The 19,818-nt window shown below is 42.4% G+C and overlaps 1 protein-coding gene across 2 annotated transcripts in view; it reads left to right on the top strand.

The window, feature by feature from the left end:
- Positions 1-19,818, top strand: part of KLHDC10 (kelch domain containing 10) — a 52,173-nt gene extending 32,355 nt beyond the window's left edge. For both annotated transcript variants that reach the window (XM_080931975.1, XM_080931974.1), the window contains 8 exons: positions 4,804-5,025; positions 6,084-6,238; positions 8,496-8,644; positions 10,775-10,859; positions 12,532-12,598; positions 13,017-13,064; positions 14,442-14,581; positions 15,405-19,818. In XM_080931975.1, the coding sequence (XP_080788101.1) occupies positions 4,804-5,025; positions 6,084-6,238; positions 8,496-8,644; positions 10,775-10,859; positions 12,532-12,598; positions 13,017-13,064; positions 14,442-14,581; positions 15,405-15,614 (1,076 nt within the window). In that variant the 3' untranslated portion in view covers positions 15,615-19,818. The remainder of the gene's footprint in view (positions 1-4,803; positions 5,026-6,083; positions 6,239-8,495; positions 8,645-10,774; positions 10,860-12,531; positions 12,599-13,016; positions 13,065-14,441; positions 14,582-15,404) is intronic.

Below are 19,818 nucleotides of genomic sequence, written 5' to 3'. Positions count from 1 at the left end.
TTTTCTGATAAGGAACAACAAAACCTAGTGATTATTTTACTGGTAGACCATTAACAAGAAACCAAGGAGAAATGTCTAATTTAGAAGTGAAATTTGGGAATTTAAGGCATTTAATTAAACTAATTAATTAAACTAATTAAATCTCTTCTATTCAACCCTGTGTTAAGTTTCAGCTAAAACTTGAATAGGATAAACAAAAAAAATTATTTGTTGGGGGGCTGGAGGGATGGTTCAGTGATTTAATTAAGACCCTAGTTTATTTCCCAGCACCCTACATGGCAGCTCATAATTGTCTATACCTCCAGTTCCAGAGGATCTGATGTCTTTTCCTGACCCTCTTAGGCACATAGTATACCTACATTTTGGCATTCATATACATAGAAAGTCTTCTAAAAATATTTTTCTGGATTGTAATCTGGGGAAGCAGAGGAAGAACAAGAGTTTGAGGCTTGTCTAGATGCAGTGGTACATACCTTTAATCCTTGCACTGAAGAGGCATAACAGGTTTCTATGAGTTTAAAGGTAGTCTGGTCTAAAGAACATATTTCAGGTCAACCAATGCAATATAGTGAGATCTTGCCTCAACAGAGTTAAAGGCTGTCCCCAGACTACATACCCAGACCCTGTTTCAGTAAAGGAAGGTAGGAAGAGAGTAGTGTTGGGCAGGTATACAGCTCAGTTGCTAGCATACTTTCTTGTCATGTGTGATGCCGAGTTTCATCGCCAGCACTGGGAAAACAGGGAATGGTGACCCATACCTGGAATCCCAGCATCCTGGAAGAGGGAGTAGGAGGACCAGTAGCTCAAATCATCCTGGGCTATGTGGAGAGCTCGAGGTTATCTTGGGCTATGTAAGACCATGTCTCAAACAAAACAAAAAATACATACTTTCATACACATATTTAGGAGTATAAATTGGTATAGTTCAGCTGTTGGAGGAATAATATAGCTCTATAATAGTTTTATCTGTAAAGAGATTTGAAATACATGTTTCTTTGACCCCAAAGTTCTATTTCTAGATATATTCATATGTTTTCATATGAATATGTAGAAGAAACTTTATTCCAATATTATTTGTAATAATGAGAACATTGGAAATGGCCTAATCTGTTGTATAGTCTCAGAGAGAACTAGCTGGTTTCTGCTACAAATTCAGACCCACGTCCCTAGTTACCATAGCTCCTGTTTACCCGAACCAGAGCAATGCTTGCCTCGGGGAAAAAATGGCTCAGATGTCCAGGCTCTACAGCTACATGTGTCTTGTGGATGTTCAGATCACCTTAGCACGTAGGTTCATTTTTTTTATTTCTGACTTATACATTTTTACATTGTGTGTGTGTGTGTGTGTGCACGCGTGCGTGCGCGCTCGTGATGTACATTCTGAGAGTTGGATGCTGGTCTTTGGGCTTGGCTCTGTGAATCTTTACTGCTGAGCTCACTCTGAAACCCTACTCCTCTGTTTTCTACTGAGAGTTTGGAAGCAGACAACCCAAACCTGTGGATGATTTTATTAGCAGAAAATTTGATGGAGGAGTCAGACTTTAGACTAAAACTGAATTTCATTTTATCAAGGTTGAGGAGCCTGTGTTATATGCCACATAATGAAAATCAATGCTTGGTTTCTGTCCTGACAAATTTCTGTGATTTTTAAAAGTGAAATGGGTTTCTGATATGCGGAGTCACTCTTGGGCTGGGACTATAGGAAGGAGATCTGTGGAGAGAGGAGTTATTTTTACTCAGTGCAGCTCTAAAGATTCTTAGACAGAATGTTGAGCATTTATCAGGTACTGATCAGATGTTCTTACTCAGCCATTTAATTAGAAGAGCTGGTGAGAACAATAGAAATTAGCAGTTAGATTAACTCGGCACTATCAGGAAGAAACAGGAGCTACAAACTTAAAAAACAAAACAAAACAAGGCATGAGGTTAATATTTTTATTTAATCCACACCATTTTATCATATCATTAACATAGAACTGGTAATTTTACATTCTTTTAGGGATGCTAAATGTTTGAACACAAATTCCAGTTCGGACCAGCCACATTTCCAGTGTAGCCAGGAATTACTGCTTTATGCCGGGCAGAGCTAGGCTGTAAGCCCCAGAGACAGTGTCACTGGCCCAGAACCTGTCGCAATAACTGTTCACGGCTGTTGTCCAGTAATTTTTAGACTTAGAATGAATGAATGGATACATTTTATGTCAAATCATCTTTTCATTTTTCCACAGTGTTTGATCCACATGAGTTATATTCATCACAAAGATGGTGATAAACTTGGAACCAAGTTCTCTGCTCTGTGTCCATTGAAAGTCCTAGAATGCTACTGTATTTCTTTTTATGTTTCTCAAAATGTTAAAAAAAATAATGATTATCTAATGGCTCCTAGAAACAAAAACATGACTCTTAGTTCCTGACTAGTGAGCATAGCAACTGTTTTAAGTTTGTCTTGCTAATTCCTAGATGCATTTGTAACTTGCAAAGATCAGTACACAGTCTAACTCCTGTCCCCCTAGATCACAGTCACCCTCTCCCTCTTTTCTTCCTTTGGTGTTGACGATTGAAGACAGGGCTCCCATGTGCTAAGCGCCTGCTCTGCTGTTGAGCTCCACACCGTCTATCTTGGAAATACTGTGTCAGAGGCCACAGAGCTGGGCATTGTTTTAGTCATCCACTATTTACTTTGGCCTAAAGTTAAACTCAAGGAAACTTTTACTCGTGTTGTATTTTCTGACTGTGTCAGGTGATGTGGGTGATGCAGGACAATTGTAGATGCTGTTTGCCCTTTGAGGCACCTTTACCCTATTTGCAGTAGAAAAACAAGCATGAAATGAGTGGAAAAGAGTCAATTACAAACCAGTTCCATTCTTTCTCAACCTCGTTCAGTGTTTTCTGTGAGGGAAGAGACCTCAGATAGCGCTCCACCACCTGGAAAGGTAGACACGTGAGCCAGTGAATGTTTGAGAATAGCTTGGCAGTGAGGCCAGCAGCCCTAATGAGTAAGTGAAAGGAAGCAGTTTAGCATGGGAAGGCTCTGAGGTGCTTGATCCAGCCCTTAAAGAACTGTCAGTGGTTTGCACACAGGACTGATAGGGACCAGAGTGACTAAAAGATACATTGTTGCCTTATTTTTGTTATTCTAGTTCTGTGCATAGCATTTTAATTCTTGTTCCAAAGTATACCCTATAAAGTGGGGGTTTTGCTTGAAAAGACACAAAAGGCCTTATTAGGTTGATAATAAATACTAATAGTAAAGCATATTTACTAGATATCTAGCAGTATCTTAAGTACTAAGAACATTATACTGTTATCGGCAGCACATGGAAGCATATCTTTAGGGTAGTAACAAATGTAGTGTTGTCTTAGTTCATATCATATTTTAGCTGTTTGGTTCTCTAGCTAAGAGCTTATGCAGACTGGTATAAGAAGTTGTAAGGATAATAGAAATGTAAAGTAGTGGATTCCCCCCCCCCCAAAATGACCTCAAAATTATTTTAAATTAATTAATGTATATAATTTAGTCATTTACTTATTGTATACCAGGTATTTAACCAAGGGCCTTAAATATGCTAGGTAAGTACTCTACCGACTTAAGCTATATCCCCAAATTGCCTGGGCTGTTCTTGAACTTATGCTCTGAGCCCAGGCAGGCACTGAAATTATGGTTCTCCTACTTCAGCCTCCTGAGTAATTTTGATTATAGGCTTGTGTCACAAGGCCTGGGTAGCTGATGTAACTGAAACTTAGAGTCTTTGGCTATAGCTTGGTGGCAGAATGCTTGCCAACCATACACAAGGCATGTTCGATTCCTGCTATCATAAGGAAAAATATTTAAAATCTATAACTTCCTTTCTTCCTGTTCACCAACTTGCCCTTCTTTTTTGGTAGGGGGAGTGTGAGGAAGGGTCCTGGAGTCCTATCCAGAAAATACAGTCTTTACCAATATCATGGAGTATTTCAGAGGTCAGGTCTTACCTACAGGTTTTTATTTTTGACCATTTTGAGTTTAAACTTTTTTTTCATAAATAGCTTTTCTTCTTTTAATTATTTATTTATTAATTATAAGTAAGTACACTGTAGCTGTCTTCAGACACACCAGAAAAGGGCATCAGATCTCATTACAGATGGTTGCGAGCCACCATGTGGTTGCTGGGAATTGAACTCAGGACCTCTGGAAGAGCAGAGCCATCTCCAGCTCCATAAATAGCTTTTCTTAGTAATAACCTTAACCTTAAACAGAATATAAGATGTTCTTTGGGATAAATGCAGGATGTTCTTTGAAAAGTTTTAGAATGGTATTCAAAAAATTAATTTTGCTCTGGGCACATGAGAGCCAGTTTTCCTTTTTAAGTGTATACTTACATGTATGTGTTTTGCTTAGACATGACTCATTCATGTTTGTAGTTACTTTCTCCAATAGTCACAGTTTAATCCAGCTTGGCTGTGCTCACAGCTAAAGAGTAAGAAATCTGACCTCTGACTTCTTAGCCTCTGAAGTACTAGGCCTTTCTTTCTTCTGAGTTCCATATTGTCAGTCATTTCCTTGAGTTTATCATGCTGTGTCACCTCTTCTGGAAAGAGTCTTTAAGTCTTTGAAATTTAAAAACCATAAGAATAAAAATGGAGACTAACTCCCTAAAATCTTAAGTAGTCTGTGTAAGTGCATAAAATAAGCTAGGTAAATGACATACATGCTGTGTTAGGAATCCCTTCCTGACTCCCTCTAAAGTCAAATGGTTGTTACTAATCTTGTTTATATTCTTCATCCTTGGGACACTTTTGGAAAACCATCCTCTTCTTCTTTAGGCCACAGACCTCCCCCAGCCCGCAGTGGACACCGTTGTGTGGCAGATAATACCAATCTGTATGTGTTTGGAGGGTACAACCCAGACTATGATGAATCTGGAGGGCCGGACAATGAAGACTATCCTCTCTTCAGGGAGCTTTGGAGGTATCATTTTGCAACAGGCGTGTGGCACCAGATGGGCACAGATGGCTACATGCCCCGAGAATTGGCATCTATGTCACGTAAGTGCCAGCAGTTTTGAACTTTTGACTTTGTGAACTATCTGAAATAGGAGGTTCAGTGTCACTTGTCCCTTCTTAATAATGTACACTGTTGAAACATGACAAGTGTTGTTGCTGAGTAGGTATTTAACTGTGCTGATAATAGTGTAATGACTTTGAATCCCTGAATTTCCGGGTTTGACTGTCTGTGTAATATTGGGTTGCCAGATGAGTCTTTTAACTGTTTACCTGTAAAGGGAGATTAACAACAGTCTAAAGTATCACATGCATCCTAAGAGAAATGTAGTCAGATGAAACACTGGAGCTATTCAGTGACAGCCTTCACTTCCTTATAGCATTATTGTGATGTAAATTTCTATAGTGACTGAACCTGAGGGTTCAGAGGGGCCCTGAGAATAAATGGCAAAGAATTCATGCTCTGAAGTCAGACTGCTTGCAGAAGGATTGCAATGAATTTGAGACTAGCCTGGGCTACATAGTGATTCTGAGGCTAGACTGAGCTATGTAGCAAGACCTTATCTTGTGAAAACAAACAGAGGAATTAAAAAACAAACATTTGCTACTTCTGTTTCCGCTTATCACCTCTAAAAACAGAGGTTGGGCTCATGGCTCTGTGTGGAGTGCACCAAGCTCTGGATGCAGACTTAGCACTGAGAGGGAGAGGCGGAGAGAGGGAGGGAGGGAGGGAGAGAGAGAGAGAGAGAAGAAGGAAAGTAATAATGAAAGAGAGAAGGAAATAACATTTACAGTTCCAATCTCAGGGTTGTTGTGAGATTTAAGTTAGGGATGTTAACTAGCTTTCCTAAAGTCCCACTAGAATTAACTCCAGCTCTTGACGACACTGTAGTAGAGACTTGACTACTGCACTGTCTGAGGTAAAGGACTGTGGGAAGTCAGAGCGCTACGCTACTGAAATGAGAGGCAGAGGGGAAGAGGGAGGATTGTGATAATGTGGCAAACAGAAAAGATGAATTAGCTCATTAAAGTGGTCTTGGTTCATGCGGCAGCTCACTATAGAGAGCGGTGCATAAGCGGACTGTGTGCCTCTTCCTCCCCAGTTGTGCTGCATGGGAACAACCTGTTAGTGTTTGGAGGCACAGGCATCCCGTTTGGTGAGAGCAATGGCAACGACGTCCATGTCTGCAATGTGAAGTACAAGAGATGGGCTTTACTCAGCTGTCGGGGGAAGAGACCCAGTCGTATATATGGACAGGTACTGATCTGTGGAGATGGAACTTGATGGGGCATTTCACTCTTGAATCTTACCATTCCCCTCTTATGATCACCATTCTTTGCTGTGGGATGGCTTTCCTGTTTGTTTTCCATGTGCGGGCTGGAGGACAGCTTCAGGTATTGTTCCTGAGGAGCTTTTTGATCTTTCTTTCTTTCTGACTGCCCCGCCAGCACTGCTTGTGCAAGCACTTCTTACCGCTCCTGGCTTGTTTTGTCTGTTGTTTCACATAGGTGCTAGGGATTGAACTGGGTCCTTCTGCTTGCACAGCAACATTTTACCCAGAAAGCCATCTTCCCAGGGCCATTGTTCCTTTCTAATCCAACTTGAAGGTCGGGAGCTAGATCTACTGGAAACTTCTTTAACTACATCAACCCTTAGAGTAAGACAGACCTTTAGCATGGTCTGAGTCTGGTCTCATGATAGAATTCTCTGAAGAGCTTTATCTCCTAAGAGATTGAGCGTGAGTTTGAACTACAACATGTAGAGACTATGTGTAGGTCAGTTTAACCTTTGGTTTGTAAAGTTATACCCAAAAAGATAGTGGGCTATCCCTGTAAACAGACTTTGAGACCAGTGGCTGCACTTAGAGTAGGCACTATTTGGCATCTGGCTCAGCTGTCAGGAGTGATTAAATACCTCTGAGCTCTAATTCTGAAAGGGACATGTTCTAGATCCGTCTCTGTCCCACCACAGGAGCCACTCAAGCTCTGGGACGTAATCGTGGGTGCTTCAGATACGTTCTATGAAGAGGAGTCTAGTGGAAGATGCCAACTCTGTGCATCATACTTTTAGGATGATGCTAGCTTACTTTCCATCTGTTGCTGCTTCTGGAGAGTATTTCTTCAGACTGCTTAGAAGAGAAGCAGCTTTCAGTGGGAATGCTTCTGTTCACCATCCCAACATTAGTGACCTTCAAGCTCATCTAACAGATTCCTTTATAGGTAGAACTGGCAAAGCTTTGCCTTTGTACAGGCAAAGGTAAAACAGCCCGAGTCCTATAAAACTCTTTAGTCATTCATTCCATCATGGACAAGGGCTCGCTGGTCCCAGCTTCTTGAGATCAACTTCAAGAGAGCTGGGATTATAGGCACATGTTAGACCACCCCTTTCCGTTTATTTATTGTTGTTGTTGTTGTTGTTATTATTATTATTATTATTATTATTATTGTGTGTGTGTGTGTGCTTGGATGCCACACAGCCCACAGATATAGGTCAGAGGACAACTTTTGCAAGTTGGTTGTCTCCCTTCACTGTGGACTCTGGAGATGAGCTCAGGTGTCAGCTAATATGACCAGCACTTTTCATCCACGGGGTCATCTTGCCAGCCCTTTAACTTTTGCTTTTTTGAGATTTTGATGTGGTTTTTGTTTGTTTTTACTTTTTTGTTATTCGTTTGTCTTTTTTGCTTGCTTGTTTTGTTTTATTGAGACAGGTGTAACTTTGTAGCTCAGTTTGACCTGGAACTCACTGTGGATCATGCCTCAGCCTCCTGAGTACTACCATTATAAGTAAACACTATCACACTGAGTCAAAATTTGACACTTTATTTTATTTTTAGATTTATTTTCTGTGGATGTGTATTTTGCCTGCATGTGTGTGCTACATCTGTGCATGGTCCTGTGAAGATCAGAAGAGGGTGCTAGATCTCCTGGAACTGGAGTTATAGGATGGTTGTGAACAACTACCATGTGGGTGCTGGAAACTGAACTCAGGTCCTCTGCAAGAGCAACTGAACTTAAGTGCTGAGCTGTTGCCTCAGCCCTGATATTTTGTTTTTGTTTATGCAGTGTGTGTGTACCAGGTGCCTGGGGAACTGAAGTCACAGGTGGTTATGAATTGCCCAGATGTGCTGGGAACTGACTCCAGCTCTCTGGGAGATCAGGAAACACTCCAACTACTGAGACGTGTTTCTAACCCAAGATTCACATATCTTACAGGTTGAAGAAGAGGCCAGGTGGGTGGTAATGTACACATGTAATCCCAGCACTGGGGAGGCAGAGGCACATGGATCCCTGAATTCATGGCCAGCATGGTCTACAGAGTGACTTCCAGGACAGTCAGAGCTACACAGAGAAACCCTGCCTTGGAAAACAAACAAACAAACAAAAACAAACAAAACAAAACCAAACCTAAAAAAAAGCAAAAAGAAGAGAATTTGATAAACAGTTTGGGGACATCTGCTACGTTTAAGTTCGTGCTAAAGTATTAAGGAGACATTGTTATTCACCTTCCACAGGCCATGGCCCTCATCAATGGGTCCCTTTATGTCTTTGGGGGAACGACCGGCTACATCTATAGCACAGACCTGCACAAGTTAGATCTCAACACCATGGTGTGGACACAACTCAAACCAAACAACCTGTCCTGTGACCTGCCGGAGGAGAGGTGAGGTGCAGGGACTGAGCAGGAGCCTTTCTTGCTGAGATCTGGCCTCTTCCAGAGCCTTAGCCACATGAAGAAGAAAAGTAGCTAACTGGCACTGGATCTACACTACTAGGGAAGAAAGGTCTGCTGATGAGAATAGAACATTTTACTCGGGCTGGAGGGATGGCTCAGTGGGAGGAGCACTGGCTGCTCTTCCAGAGGTCCTGAGTTAAATTCCCAGCAACCACATGGTGGATCCCAAACCATCTGTGATGAGATCTGATGCCCTCTTCTAGTGTGTCTGAGGACAGCTACAGTGCACTCATATAGAATAAATATAAATAAATTTAAAAAACTAGATTCTATTTATGAAAAAAAATTTTCCATTAAGTGTAGCATTTGTAATATATTATTTCTGTTGTACTTTTTAGTCTTCTAGTAGTAAGAGGCTAGTAATGCTTAAAAGAAACCAATAATAGCAGTTACCATAAAAGTCATGAGGGCCAGTGAGTGTTGACTGGGAGAGAGCATCCCCTCTCTTCAGACTAATTGGGTGTCTTGTTGCCTTAAACAACACATCTGCATTTGCTGTACTCTAGTGTAGAGTTACTTACTGGGTGGGTGTTTGGGAGGTATTCGCTAGTGCAGTACTTTGAATATGGCTATGCTGTGAGACTGGGGCCTTGCAGGGAAAGACAAGCATTTTCACTTTGTTGCCACTGGGAGGCTGAAGCTGGAGGATTAAAAATTCCAGTTTTGAGTGGGAGGTGGTGGCACACTCCTTTAATCCTAGTACTCAGAGGCAGGTAGAGATCTCTGTGTTCAAGAGGACAGCCAGGGCTACACAGAGACTCTGTCTCAGATCACTGTATGTATCTCCTCCCCACTACCGCCACCTTCATCCCTCAAAAAAAGAATCCCAGTTCTAAAGGGCTGGGGGTTGGTTCAATGGTTGACATGGCTTCCAGTGGTTTTAAGTTAAATTCTCAGCACCCATATGGCAGCTCACAACCATCTGTAACTATAGTCCCATGGGATTCAATTCTGTCCTCTGGTGTGCGGAATACATGCAGATGATATGCGCACATATATCAAATAAATCTTTTTTTAAAAATTTCAATTCAAAGAAAGCATGTACTAGTCAGGGTCTCGAGGAATAGAATTTATAAAATAAACACACACAGGCTTATAGGTTGTGGTCTAACTAGTCCAACATGGCATCTACCGATGCCAGGCCCAAGAATCCAGTAGTTTTTAAGCCCGGCCTGGACATCTCACTCTGTCTTCAGTACACACCGGAATCCTGAAGAAGTAGGCTGGGATGTCAGTGAAGGGATGGATTTGCCAGTGAGAGCAAGCGTCCTTAATCCATACCCTTTGTATAGGCTGTCTGTCACCAGAAAGGTGTGGCCCAGATTTAAGGTGGATCTTCTTACCTCAGAAGAGCTGGATTACAAGTGGGTCTCACAGGTATATTTAGCCACTTGAGTGTTAATTTCAGATATACTCAAATTGACAGCCGAGAATAGTGCACAGAGCCTTTTTCACTTTGGGGGAAATTTTTCACTTACAGCTCAGTTGCCTAGATGAAGGTTCTAGTAGGTGTTTCATTCAGCGTACTGACACACAATTTCTGTCAAATGTCTTCACTTATAGTGTAGAGTTTAATTAAATACAGGTAGATCATTTAATAGATGATAGTTTCTTCTTTTACAGACATATGACAGGAAGATTATAGACAATGTAGAAAGTTCAAATCAGCAAATTAAGAAAGATAAAACTAAATGTAGAGATAGTTAAGATTACCAGTCAAGATTGGACACCCTTTCACCCATGTGTGATGGCATGTCTGGGAGTTTTAAACCTTCCTGAAGCCTGTTTAGTTTGGTACTTTTTTTTTTCCCTTTTTCAGGTAACGGTGTGAGAAGAACTTCCGAACGAATTAGCCATCCTTTATTCCTTATTGATCTAGACTAGTACATTTTGTGCATATTCTGTAATTCATTAACCAATTCACTGTTGGTTAACACTTAGGTCATTGCTAATCGTTTATCACTATAAATAATGGTATATATTTAGTTAGTAAAAACCTCACAGCTAAACCTAAGGAAGGCCATTTTCACCTAGTTGTATTTTATTTGGTATTTTTAGGTACAGACATGAAATTGCTCATGATGGACAGAGGATTTACATCTTGGGAGGAGGTACTTCCTGGACAGCCTATTCCTTAAACAAGGTACTTTTGTTTTTTTTTCTTAAAGAAGTAAAGGTACTGGGAGATGAATAGACAGGAATATCATACTAATGAAGATGATTCTATTGGTGACTTGAATTTTGGAACAGCTTCAACACTTGTTTTGTGATCAATATTCTCTGTAACAGAAGGTTGGACTCAGCTCCTGATAGGCTTTGCAGCTGATAGACACATTCTTCACATGTTGAAAAGTCTTGATGAACATGTGCTGGGTGGGACGGTGACTAGGGCTTGGGTCGCAATTAGAGTTGGAGCAGGCTTCTGGGAATGTGACATCCCTGTCAGGACTCCACACCACTGACTCCAGAGAGTTGAGCTTAGGACTCCTACGTTGGGCACCCACCAACTATATTGGTAAATATAAAATGGTGATAACCGTTTATCCCACGCTAGTACCGGCTCCTGTACATGTCATTGCGGTGTATCTTTATTTTAGCGGCTCCACATTGCCTCTCAGTACTTACAGAACCCGGCTTCTTTTGACCCAGACGTGGTCCACCTGCCCCAGTTGCTTCTGTTCCGGGTCTCCACGACCACCCCAGCATGTTGCTTTTACACACTGTCCTCCACTGACGGTAAAAACATGACTCCAAATAACCTATCAAACACAATTATATGTTAAATTCTCAATACACAATCCCTCCACACAGTAAGTTTACAACCAGTTGACAAAGATATAAACTGCCCACCTAGATAAGATAAATTGACCCATAGAAACCCTTAGAAATAATTATAACAACCTTATCTATATAGAGATGTGCCAAGAGAAACATCCATGTCTGCTTCCATGTTGCCTCTTCTCCAGTCTCCTCCTTCTCCTCCTCTTCCACCTTACCAGAATTTGTTGCCACCCATTCTCTACTGTCTAATCATGTATGGCCTTGACATCAACTTAAACCCATCCCCAGGGCATTTTGAGTCAATTAGAAATCCCAGAGGACGTCTAGATCAGGTGACAGAGCTCTTGGTCTATCTTAGTAAGAGGTCTGCTGAGGTTTTGTCTGTCCCCTACCAATGCTGCTTTTCTCTTTCACTGTGTGTCTTAGCCAGGGTTTCTATTCCTGTACAAAAGCATCATGACCAAGAAGCAAGTTGGGGAGGAAAGGGTTTATTCAGCTCACACTTCCACATTGCTGTTCATCACCAGAGGAAGTCAGGACTGGAACTCAAGCAGGTCAGGAAGCAGGAGCTGATGCAGAGGCCATGGATGGATGTTACTTACTGGCTTGCTCCCCTGGCTTGCTCAGCCTGTTTTCTTATAGAACCCAGGTCTACCAGCCCAGGGATGGCTCCACCCACAATGGGCGGGGCCCTCTCCCCTTGATCACTAGTTGAGAAAATGCCTTACAGCTGGATCTCATGGAGGCATTTCCTCAAGGGAGGCTCCTTTCTCTGTAATTAACTCCAGTTTGTGTTAAGTTGACACAAAACCAGCCAGTACGCTGTGAGACATTTGAAAATGTGAAAGGCCTAGGACAGCACAGAGTAGGACAGCACAGATCACTAAGAGGTGTGTATCTCTCTCCTTAGTTTAGCTTTTTTTTCTCACTTTTTCTAAAACTGCTCTAAAAAAGTTTACCTTTAGAAAATCTGCTTTCATGGAGACTAAGATTACAGTCACTTACAGTACATGTTTTCTGTTGTTTCTCCCAAGATTCACGCGTACAACCTTGAAACAAATGCATGGGAGGAGATCGCAACAAAACCTCATGAAAAAATAGGTAATTTAAAAGTCTTGATTCATGTCTTTACAATGATATTTTATACTTGTTTTGTGGGTGGTAAGGGTGAGTTTCTTAAATATTTATAAGGCTGGCATCAAAAGCTGCTTATACTCTTCAGCTCAGTTGTTGTTCTCTGTTAGAAGCCAGCAGAGAGGTTTCAACAAGGACCACAGGGTTCCGTGCCTCAAGCTGCAAAAGCGCATGTGAAGTAAGGATGAGGCCTGGGGGCTGGAGAAGGGTCTTGGCTGAAGCACATACTGCTTTCCAGAGGACCCGAGTTCAGAGCCATCATCAGGCATTTCCCAGTGATGCGGTTGCCTCTGCTGGTCTCTCTGAGGCACACTCACATTCACACACAATAAGAAAATGTTGTTTTCTGTGAATAACTGAGTTTCTGTGTTTCTTTGTTTGACAGGTTTTCCTGCAGCCCGACGATGTCACAGTTGTGTTCAAATAAAAAATGGTATGGAGTCTAAATGAATCTGACTCATTTCTGTAACAGCTGCTGAGAATGACCGCTTTCCTGATTCCCTCCTCAAAGGGGAGCATAATTTTGGACAGCACCTACTTTTTGTAATTTAAACTTAAAGGGAACTCTAGAGAGATTTGCTGCTTGGCAGTTTTTAGAGGTTTTGTGCGTGGCTTGATGATAAATTAGCTTTTACATACCACTGGCTCCTTCAGTGACTTGTGGTTGTAGCAGTGTGGGTGCTTATGCAGTAAGACCTTGGTGCACACCATATTAGAATTGTAATAACTCTCAGAGAATTATACCATGAACTTTATTCTGTTCTCTGTCTGAGGTCAATACTCTGAGCTCGTTCTTTGGGCCTCCTGTTAGCAAAGGCTTGGTATGATTTCAGAAAGTAGAGGCTGCTTTACCTAAGTAGGATAATGAGTCTTTAGCTAATGGCTTTTGATTTACTGGACATTTATTTGTTTTTATAGTTTGAGCACACCCTGCCCTCTTCCCCATTCCTGGGAAGGGGTATAAGCAGGAACTTAATAGTCGATAGCCTTTTAGCATTCTAGTTCAGATTTAAATAGCATTTATCTGCCATTTTATATATACACAGGGACTTTTAAAACTTATGCTTTTGGATAAGGTTTATAGATGGTAGAGCTGCCCTGGTTTGCCTCTGTGAACATAGCAATGCTCAAGTTTTTCTTGCGCCCTATCCAAAAAAGTTTCTGCTGTATTTTATAGTTTAATTAAGCATTGGATTAAACATGGTCCCAACTTGAGTTAACCATTTATCCATTTGCTTCCTGGGAATCACAATTTATATAGTTGGAACTTCTGGGCCTTTAAAAGGTCATATGGCCTTTATTTCAAGTTGATCAATAGTTGTGAACTAACCAATTCCTAGCTATACAGATTGAATGAGTTTTTGCTGTTATGGCTGATGATGCCCAGGGTCCAGACTGCATATTGCAGTGAGCATTTCTCCATAGGTAAAATGTCCCTGTGGAACATATGTCTCTGGAAATAAAAAAACATATGCTCTTTCCAAGATGTTACTCAAAGGAAGAGTTTGAAAACTGGTCTGTAGCTGTGTTTTGTATTTACTTAGTGTTTTCTTGACTAGTGGGATTTTTAGCTTCTCCTGGAAATTGGGAAGAAGTGGCTAGCCTGCTCCCTCCAGTGCGTCTCCAGCGCTGCATAGACACCTTGAAAACCTTGACATAAAGTCTCCTTAGAGGCTGACATCCTTTGTCCCAGCGAAATGTCCCAGTTGTGTTGAGGAATGGTCTGTCAGCTAACCACGTGCTCCGTAAGATGTGCTGTAGCTGCAGTTCATTTCCTTTTTGTGCTATTGGCTTTCTCCTTTTGTGACAGATGTCTTCATTTGTGGGGGCTATAATGGAGAAGTGATCCTGGGAGACATCTGGAAGCTGAATCTACAGACTTTTCAGTGGGTGAAGCTCCCTGCCGCCATGCCGGAGCCTGTTTACTTTCACTGTGCGGCTGTCACACCTGTGAGTTGCTCTCGTGTTGATTTTATGTAGGTATCGGTGGTGAGGAAGACTAGCCAGGAAAAAGATGCCGATAGCAAGCACATTTGGAAAAGGAGAGGGAAATACAGTCACATCCAAGTTTTAAAAAGCAATGTAATATACAAGAGAGCAGAATGATACCACCCTTTGTTACCATGGTATTGAAGCCTACAGACCCTGGCTTACCTCTGTCGTATTACCAGCATTTGGTATTTTAGCTAATCAGTGTACTCTAAGTTTAATTGTTAATAAAAAGTTCTTTGTACTTGAAGTTAAAACACATGCATACCTTTAATCCAGCACTCAGAAGACAGGCAGGTGGATCTCTGTGAGGCCAGCCTGGTCTACAGAGTGAGAAACCCTGTCTCAAAACAAACAAAAAAAACACAATATAAGCAAATTATAAAACAAAACTATAGACTTGGCCATGGTGATCCCACCACTCGGGGCTGAGCTGGGCAGGTCGCTGAGCTTAAGAGTTCAGTTCCAACTTGGCAGTAAAACCTTTTATCAAAACCAAAAATCCCAGCAAAGTCCTCTTGTTTCTTTAATAACCTACTCACTATATAAGCGGTCTTGGTTTCTGTGTGTCCAGATCAGTGAGGCCGTCTGTGTCTGTGGGCTGTGCTGAGCCTAGGCCTGGCAGTTCCACAGGCACTGTACTTGGCTTGTGCCTCCAGCCTATGGGGTTGCTTGGTTCCATCTCTTCTTAGTTAGATAAAGCTGCCCCTTTCTCTTGCTGAGGCTCTTGCCTTAGTCGCTGTTTGTCTGGTGTTTGACTTTGTCTTCTGCCGTCTGTTCCTAGGCCGGTTGCATGTACATCCACGGAGGAGTGGTGAACATCCATGAAAACAAACGGACTGGATCGCTGTTTAAGATCTGGCTGGTGGTGCCTAGCCTGCTGGAACTGGCGTGGGAGAAGCTGCTCGCGGCCTTTCCCAACCTAGCAAACCTCTCCCGAACACAGCTTCTGCACCTTGGACTCACACAGGAACTCATCGAGCGTTTGAAATGAGGATTTCTGGACTGTTCATTGATACTGGAAATGTTAATTTAAAGAGACTCCTTTATTTATGGGCAGTGTAGAATGTGCTACAAAGGATTGGTTACCCTGATCAAGGCCTTATTCAGAAAATACATCAGATGCCTTTCTGTGAATGGGTTTAAATTCATGGACATCTCACTCTCATGTGCTTTCTTCTTTGCTCCCCTCCCCCCACAGTGCACCCCATACTTATGCACTCCCTCTTTCTTGATGGAATTGAGGGGATATCTGAAAGTCCCTTAATAATGTTAAGAATCAAGAGAGATAAATTGTTTTCTTGTTGTTGTTTTTTAAATTTCAAACATATTGACCATGTCAACTAACACTACAGATTAAAATATCTTCATCAACAAACACAAAGCTTAATAAGCCAGCAACAGCAACTAGTGGTCTGGGAGACAGAGTGAGGGCACTAACTAATCTTGGCAGCCTTGCCGGTTCTTAAATCTGGATGTTGAATTAATGTCTTTGAGATGTGCTGAGTGGCTAGACTCGGCAGTGCTTCATGACTTGGTATAAAGATGCCTGACCTTGACGAAAGCACGCAGTTCAGCGACATCTGATTGGTGATCCCTTCAATCTTGTAATGCTCCAGTGGTTAGCGTTGGCTTGCCAATATTTAGTGTGTCTGTCACCGTCACCCTCTGTTGTTGTCTTTCAGATTAAATGTATATGGCATCAAGTACTTTCCAGGCAGTTTTGAACTTCCCCTGCGCTTATTAATGGCTTTAAATACGTCTTTGACCTCTTCATGGGGGATTGTAGATTCTGTGTTTGATGTACATGTCTAGGACAGTAGAGCACAGCACCCGCACCCTTCAGACTTACTGTCTTAGCTTCTGCTTGGGGTGATGGGCTTTGGCTAGCATAGCAGCTGTTTCTTTTTTAGAACTTGTCTCTTTTTAAATCTCTCGACCATGTTCTTGCATTTTTTCAAACAGTTGGTTCTTGATTCCCTCCTGAGCTTGTTGCTTCCTTTCCTGTCTGCTTCAGTGTACATGCTGCTGTAATTGCCTAATAATTGGAGAGGTCTTAAGGGAGAAGGCACAGTATATCCTTCCTCAAGAAGCAAGTATCATTGGAAAGCCCAGCAGGAGGAAGGACAGGGTTATTTGCTTATGTTGGTGAGAGATTTGAGTTCTGCTTGGTTTTGTTTTGTCCATTCTGGAGAGAAAAGTAACCTATGTTTTTACTCCTTTTGGGGAGTGTTTTGTGTAAGCCTGTAGGTATCCATAGGTGCAGTCAGGATGCTGGAGGCTTGCAGGAGAGTTCAAACATATTTTTCCTTTAAGTGCCTCGTTTCCATGTAGCTTTAACATTACTCTTTTTCTTTTAGCCCAGAAGAGATCTCTTTAGTTTGTATGAATTTAAAGTCACCTTTGAGTTACAGTAAAAATAGTTCCTGCCTGGTGTGCCATCTTAGAGAGGTCTCTTGACTTGTGTTCCCACCAGGCCTTCTGCTCCCCCAATGTGGGTTTGGGTAGTGGTCCTGAGAGAAGCACTTGCCTCTGACTGAGGAGATAGAGCTGCTCTTCTAGGGGTCCCGCCCCCAGCTCTTACCCTGTTGGTATGGCTTCTATTTCCTGCCACCAATACGTGTGCTCCTCATAGGACGTCTTCTCCAGGACAAGTGGCAGAGCCACTTTGTGTACTCAAAACTGTGACTCTAGGCCAGGTCTCCTGGACACATGGTATCCCAAACTAAATAAGCCATGTTTTCTAGAGTAACAGAAAGATGTTTGTCATTGGTTTATATGGGGACCAAAGACAGTCTTCAGCCTCTGTGCTCTGACTTCCGTGGTCCTTGGAATACAAAGAGGCTTTTGGTTCTGTTATACCAGAAAGCGTAGAGAGGGGGCTGATTCAAGCCACACTTGTTGGCATCCTTTTTAAGCCCTTTGAAGGCAGTCTCTTTGAGGTCGATGTTGGAGGCCTGACATCGACGACCTTCTAAAGTACGTTTGGTCTCAAGTGTCTTTGAATAGCACTAGTGAAAGCAGGCAGCGGGCAGCTGGGCCGCAGCCACTCACGCACATGTTCTGAATGCCAAACGACTGGAGAAGGACTTAAAGGAAGGTGACTGGGTCCTCTCTAAGGTCACCAGCATTTTGGTTTCTCTATAACCAGCACTCGGATTCTTGACGGCATCACCTGGTGTGGGGAGGTTGTGGTGCCTGCTGCTCTTCTGCCTCTTTGAGGTATGCCCAGCCATCTTCCTGCAGTCCTGTAAGCGGAAGTGCAATATGTAGAAACGTGGTCTGGACAGGTGACATAGAAGCGATGGCTGTAAGGCAGTGACACTGCTTGTGCCTATGCTGGGCAGGTCAGCTCATTACCTTAGGGTAAGTTTGCCAAGAGTCTTTAGTGTGATCATAAGCCAACTTCTTGGTAAACCTGGATTTATTTCAGGTCCGTGTTTTCTTATTCTGGTTATAAAAAAGTTACTGTTCTCAGTTTGCTAAGAGTTGAGGGTCTCCCGTCCCTGTTTGTATGTCTTGCCCAGGAATAAAGAAGTCCACTTGAAAGTGTTGCCCAGGTGGAGAATTAAGACCTAATATTGATACAGTTTCCCTCATATACGCTAATTTATCTGGGAATGTAATACTTTGTTAAGTGATTTTTTTTTTACTATAAGGTATTTTTCACTTTACAGAAAACTGCAAACCAGTACAATCGATTGAAATTTTACCTGCGGCAGAGATCATCTTTCAGGGCCTAATGACTTGATATAAAAACTTGCTTTATAGCATTCATGTCCAGTACAGAGCTAGGATTTAAAATTATATATACATATATATAAAATGAAAATGTGAGCATTTCTCGAGTGAAAGTGTGACTGGCCTTTTGTTATCCACAGTAAAGGTGAAAGCACACACTGGAAATCCATAGATACAGTGTCTCCACTTCTGTCAAACAATTGCTGCACATACCCTTCCCCTCCTATTCCTCCTCCACAGACACCCCCTCTCAGTGAAGGATAAGAAGCTCAAAGAAGGGCCAGCAGCTAGCCACCTGGCCGGGGTCCCAGTTAGCTTAGAGGTGTTAGTCACTAGCAGAATAGACTCAAGTGCAAACCATGAGCCTAGTCTGTTGCTGAGTTCTCTGCTGCCTCCTGACCAGAGAGAACTTAGTTCCTGTGGGATGAACAGGCTGTGTCAGACAGAAACAGAAACCTCACAATTTGAGCACATTTCCTGGCTCTTGGTAAAGCTTGCTTTTCTGTTCTGTGGAGTCACCTGCAGTCTGATGTTCTGGTGCGAAAGGTGCTCTATCCTCTTGGACCGCATTAGTTTTGTCTCCTGTAAAAGCAGTTTGGTTTTCTGTGGTCTTAGTGATGCTTACAGAGTGGCCCTCCTACAGACACTCTGACACAGCACAAAAAGCCATTTTCCCTTTTGTTCTTGTTTCCTGGTGTTGGGGCTTCAGCGTGAATGAGGGAGGGTTCATAGTTCCAGCCCAGCTCAAGAGCTGGTTACCACAGGTGTAAACTCCATTGGTCCCCAGGTACCTCAGAGCTCTGGAGGAGGCGCAGTGGGGTTCTGGGACCTCCATATGTTGTCACCCATCTGAATTTGTGAGATTTGGAAGAAAAAAAAATCTCCCCTTGTCTGGTGTTAAAAACAAGTGAGTTGTGCTTGAAGGCACCATCTTCTCGGTGCTCTTTGCCTGTTGCTAATCTTTTTTAAAATGTTTGAGAGATTTTTTAAAGGCCCCGCTTAGTCTGCACAGGGTGACAGAGGTAATTTTCAGAGAAAAGGCCAATTTCACTAAGTAGTTGTAATTGCTGTTGTGTTACTCACACGACGGGAACACAGAGGAGGCAGCAGAAAGCATGCTGACGGGGTAAGTCTTAGGGGAGTGCGGGCTTCTCCCTGCAGAGGCCGTAGGGGCAGGCAGGGACGGACAGCCTCCGCTCGTCCTGCAGGCATTCGAGGCCATACACAGTGCTTGCCTTACTTTAAAGCTATTTGCCACAGTCCTGTTACACAGTTTGGATGTCCTTTTGCAGTCTGGTGTGCATGCCGTGTGATCAGGACAGCTTTTTCACCTCCCCTGGTTTCCCATGAGCAAGTAAATCTACCCTGAAATGTTCGATCTGTACTTACCTACCTTGTCAGTGTTCGCTGTTGGTTTTCTAAAACAATCTGATCAATAAATCTATAAATCTACTTGG

This window comes from Micromys minutus (genome assembly GCF_963924665.1).
Source record: "Micromys minutus genome assembly, chromosome: 18".
Taxonomy (NCBI): Eukaryota; Metazoa; Chordata; class Mammalia; order Rodentia; family Muridae; genus Micromys; species Micromys minutus.
Note: the sequence above shows the minus strand (reverse complement) of the source record. Positions and strands in the feature narration are given on the sequence as shown.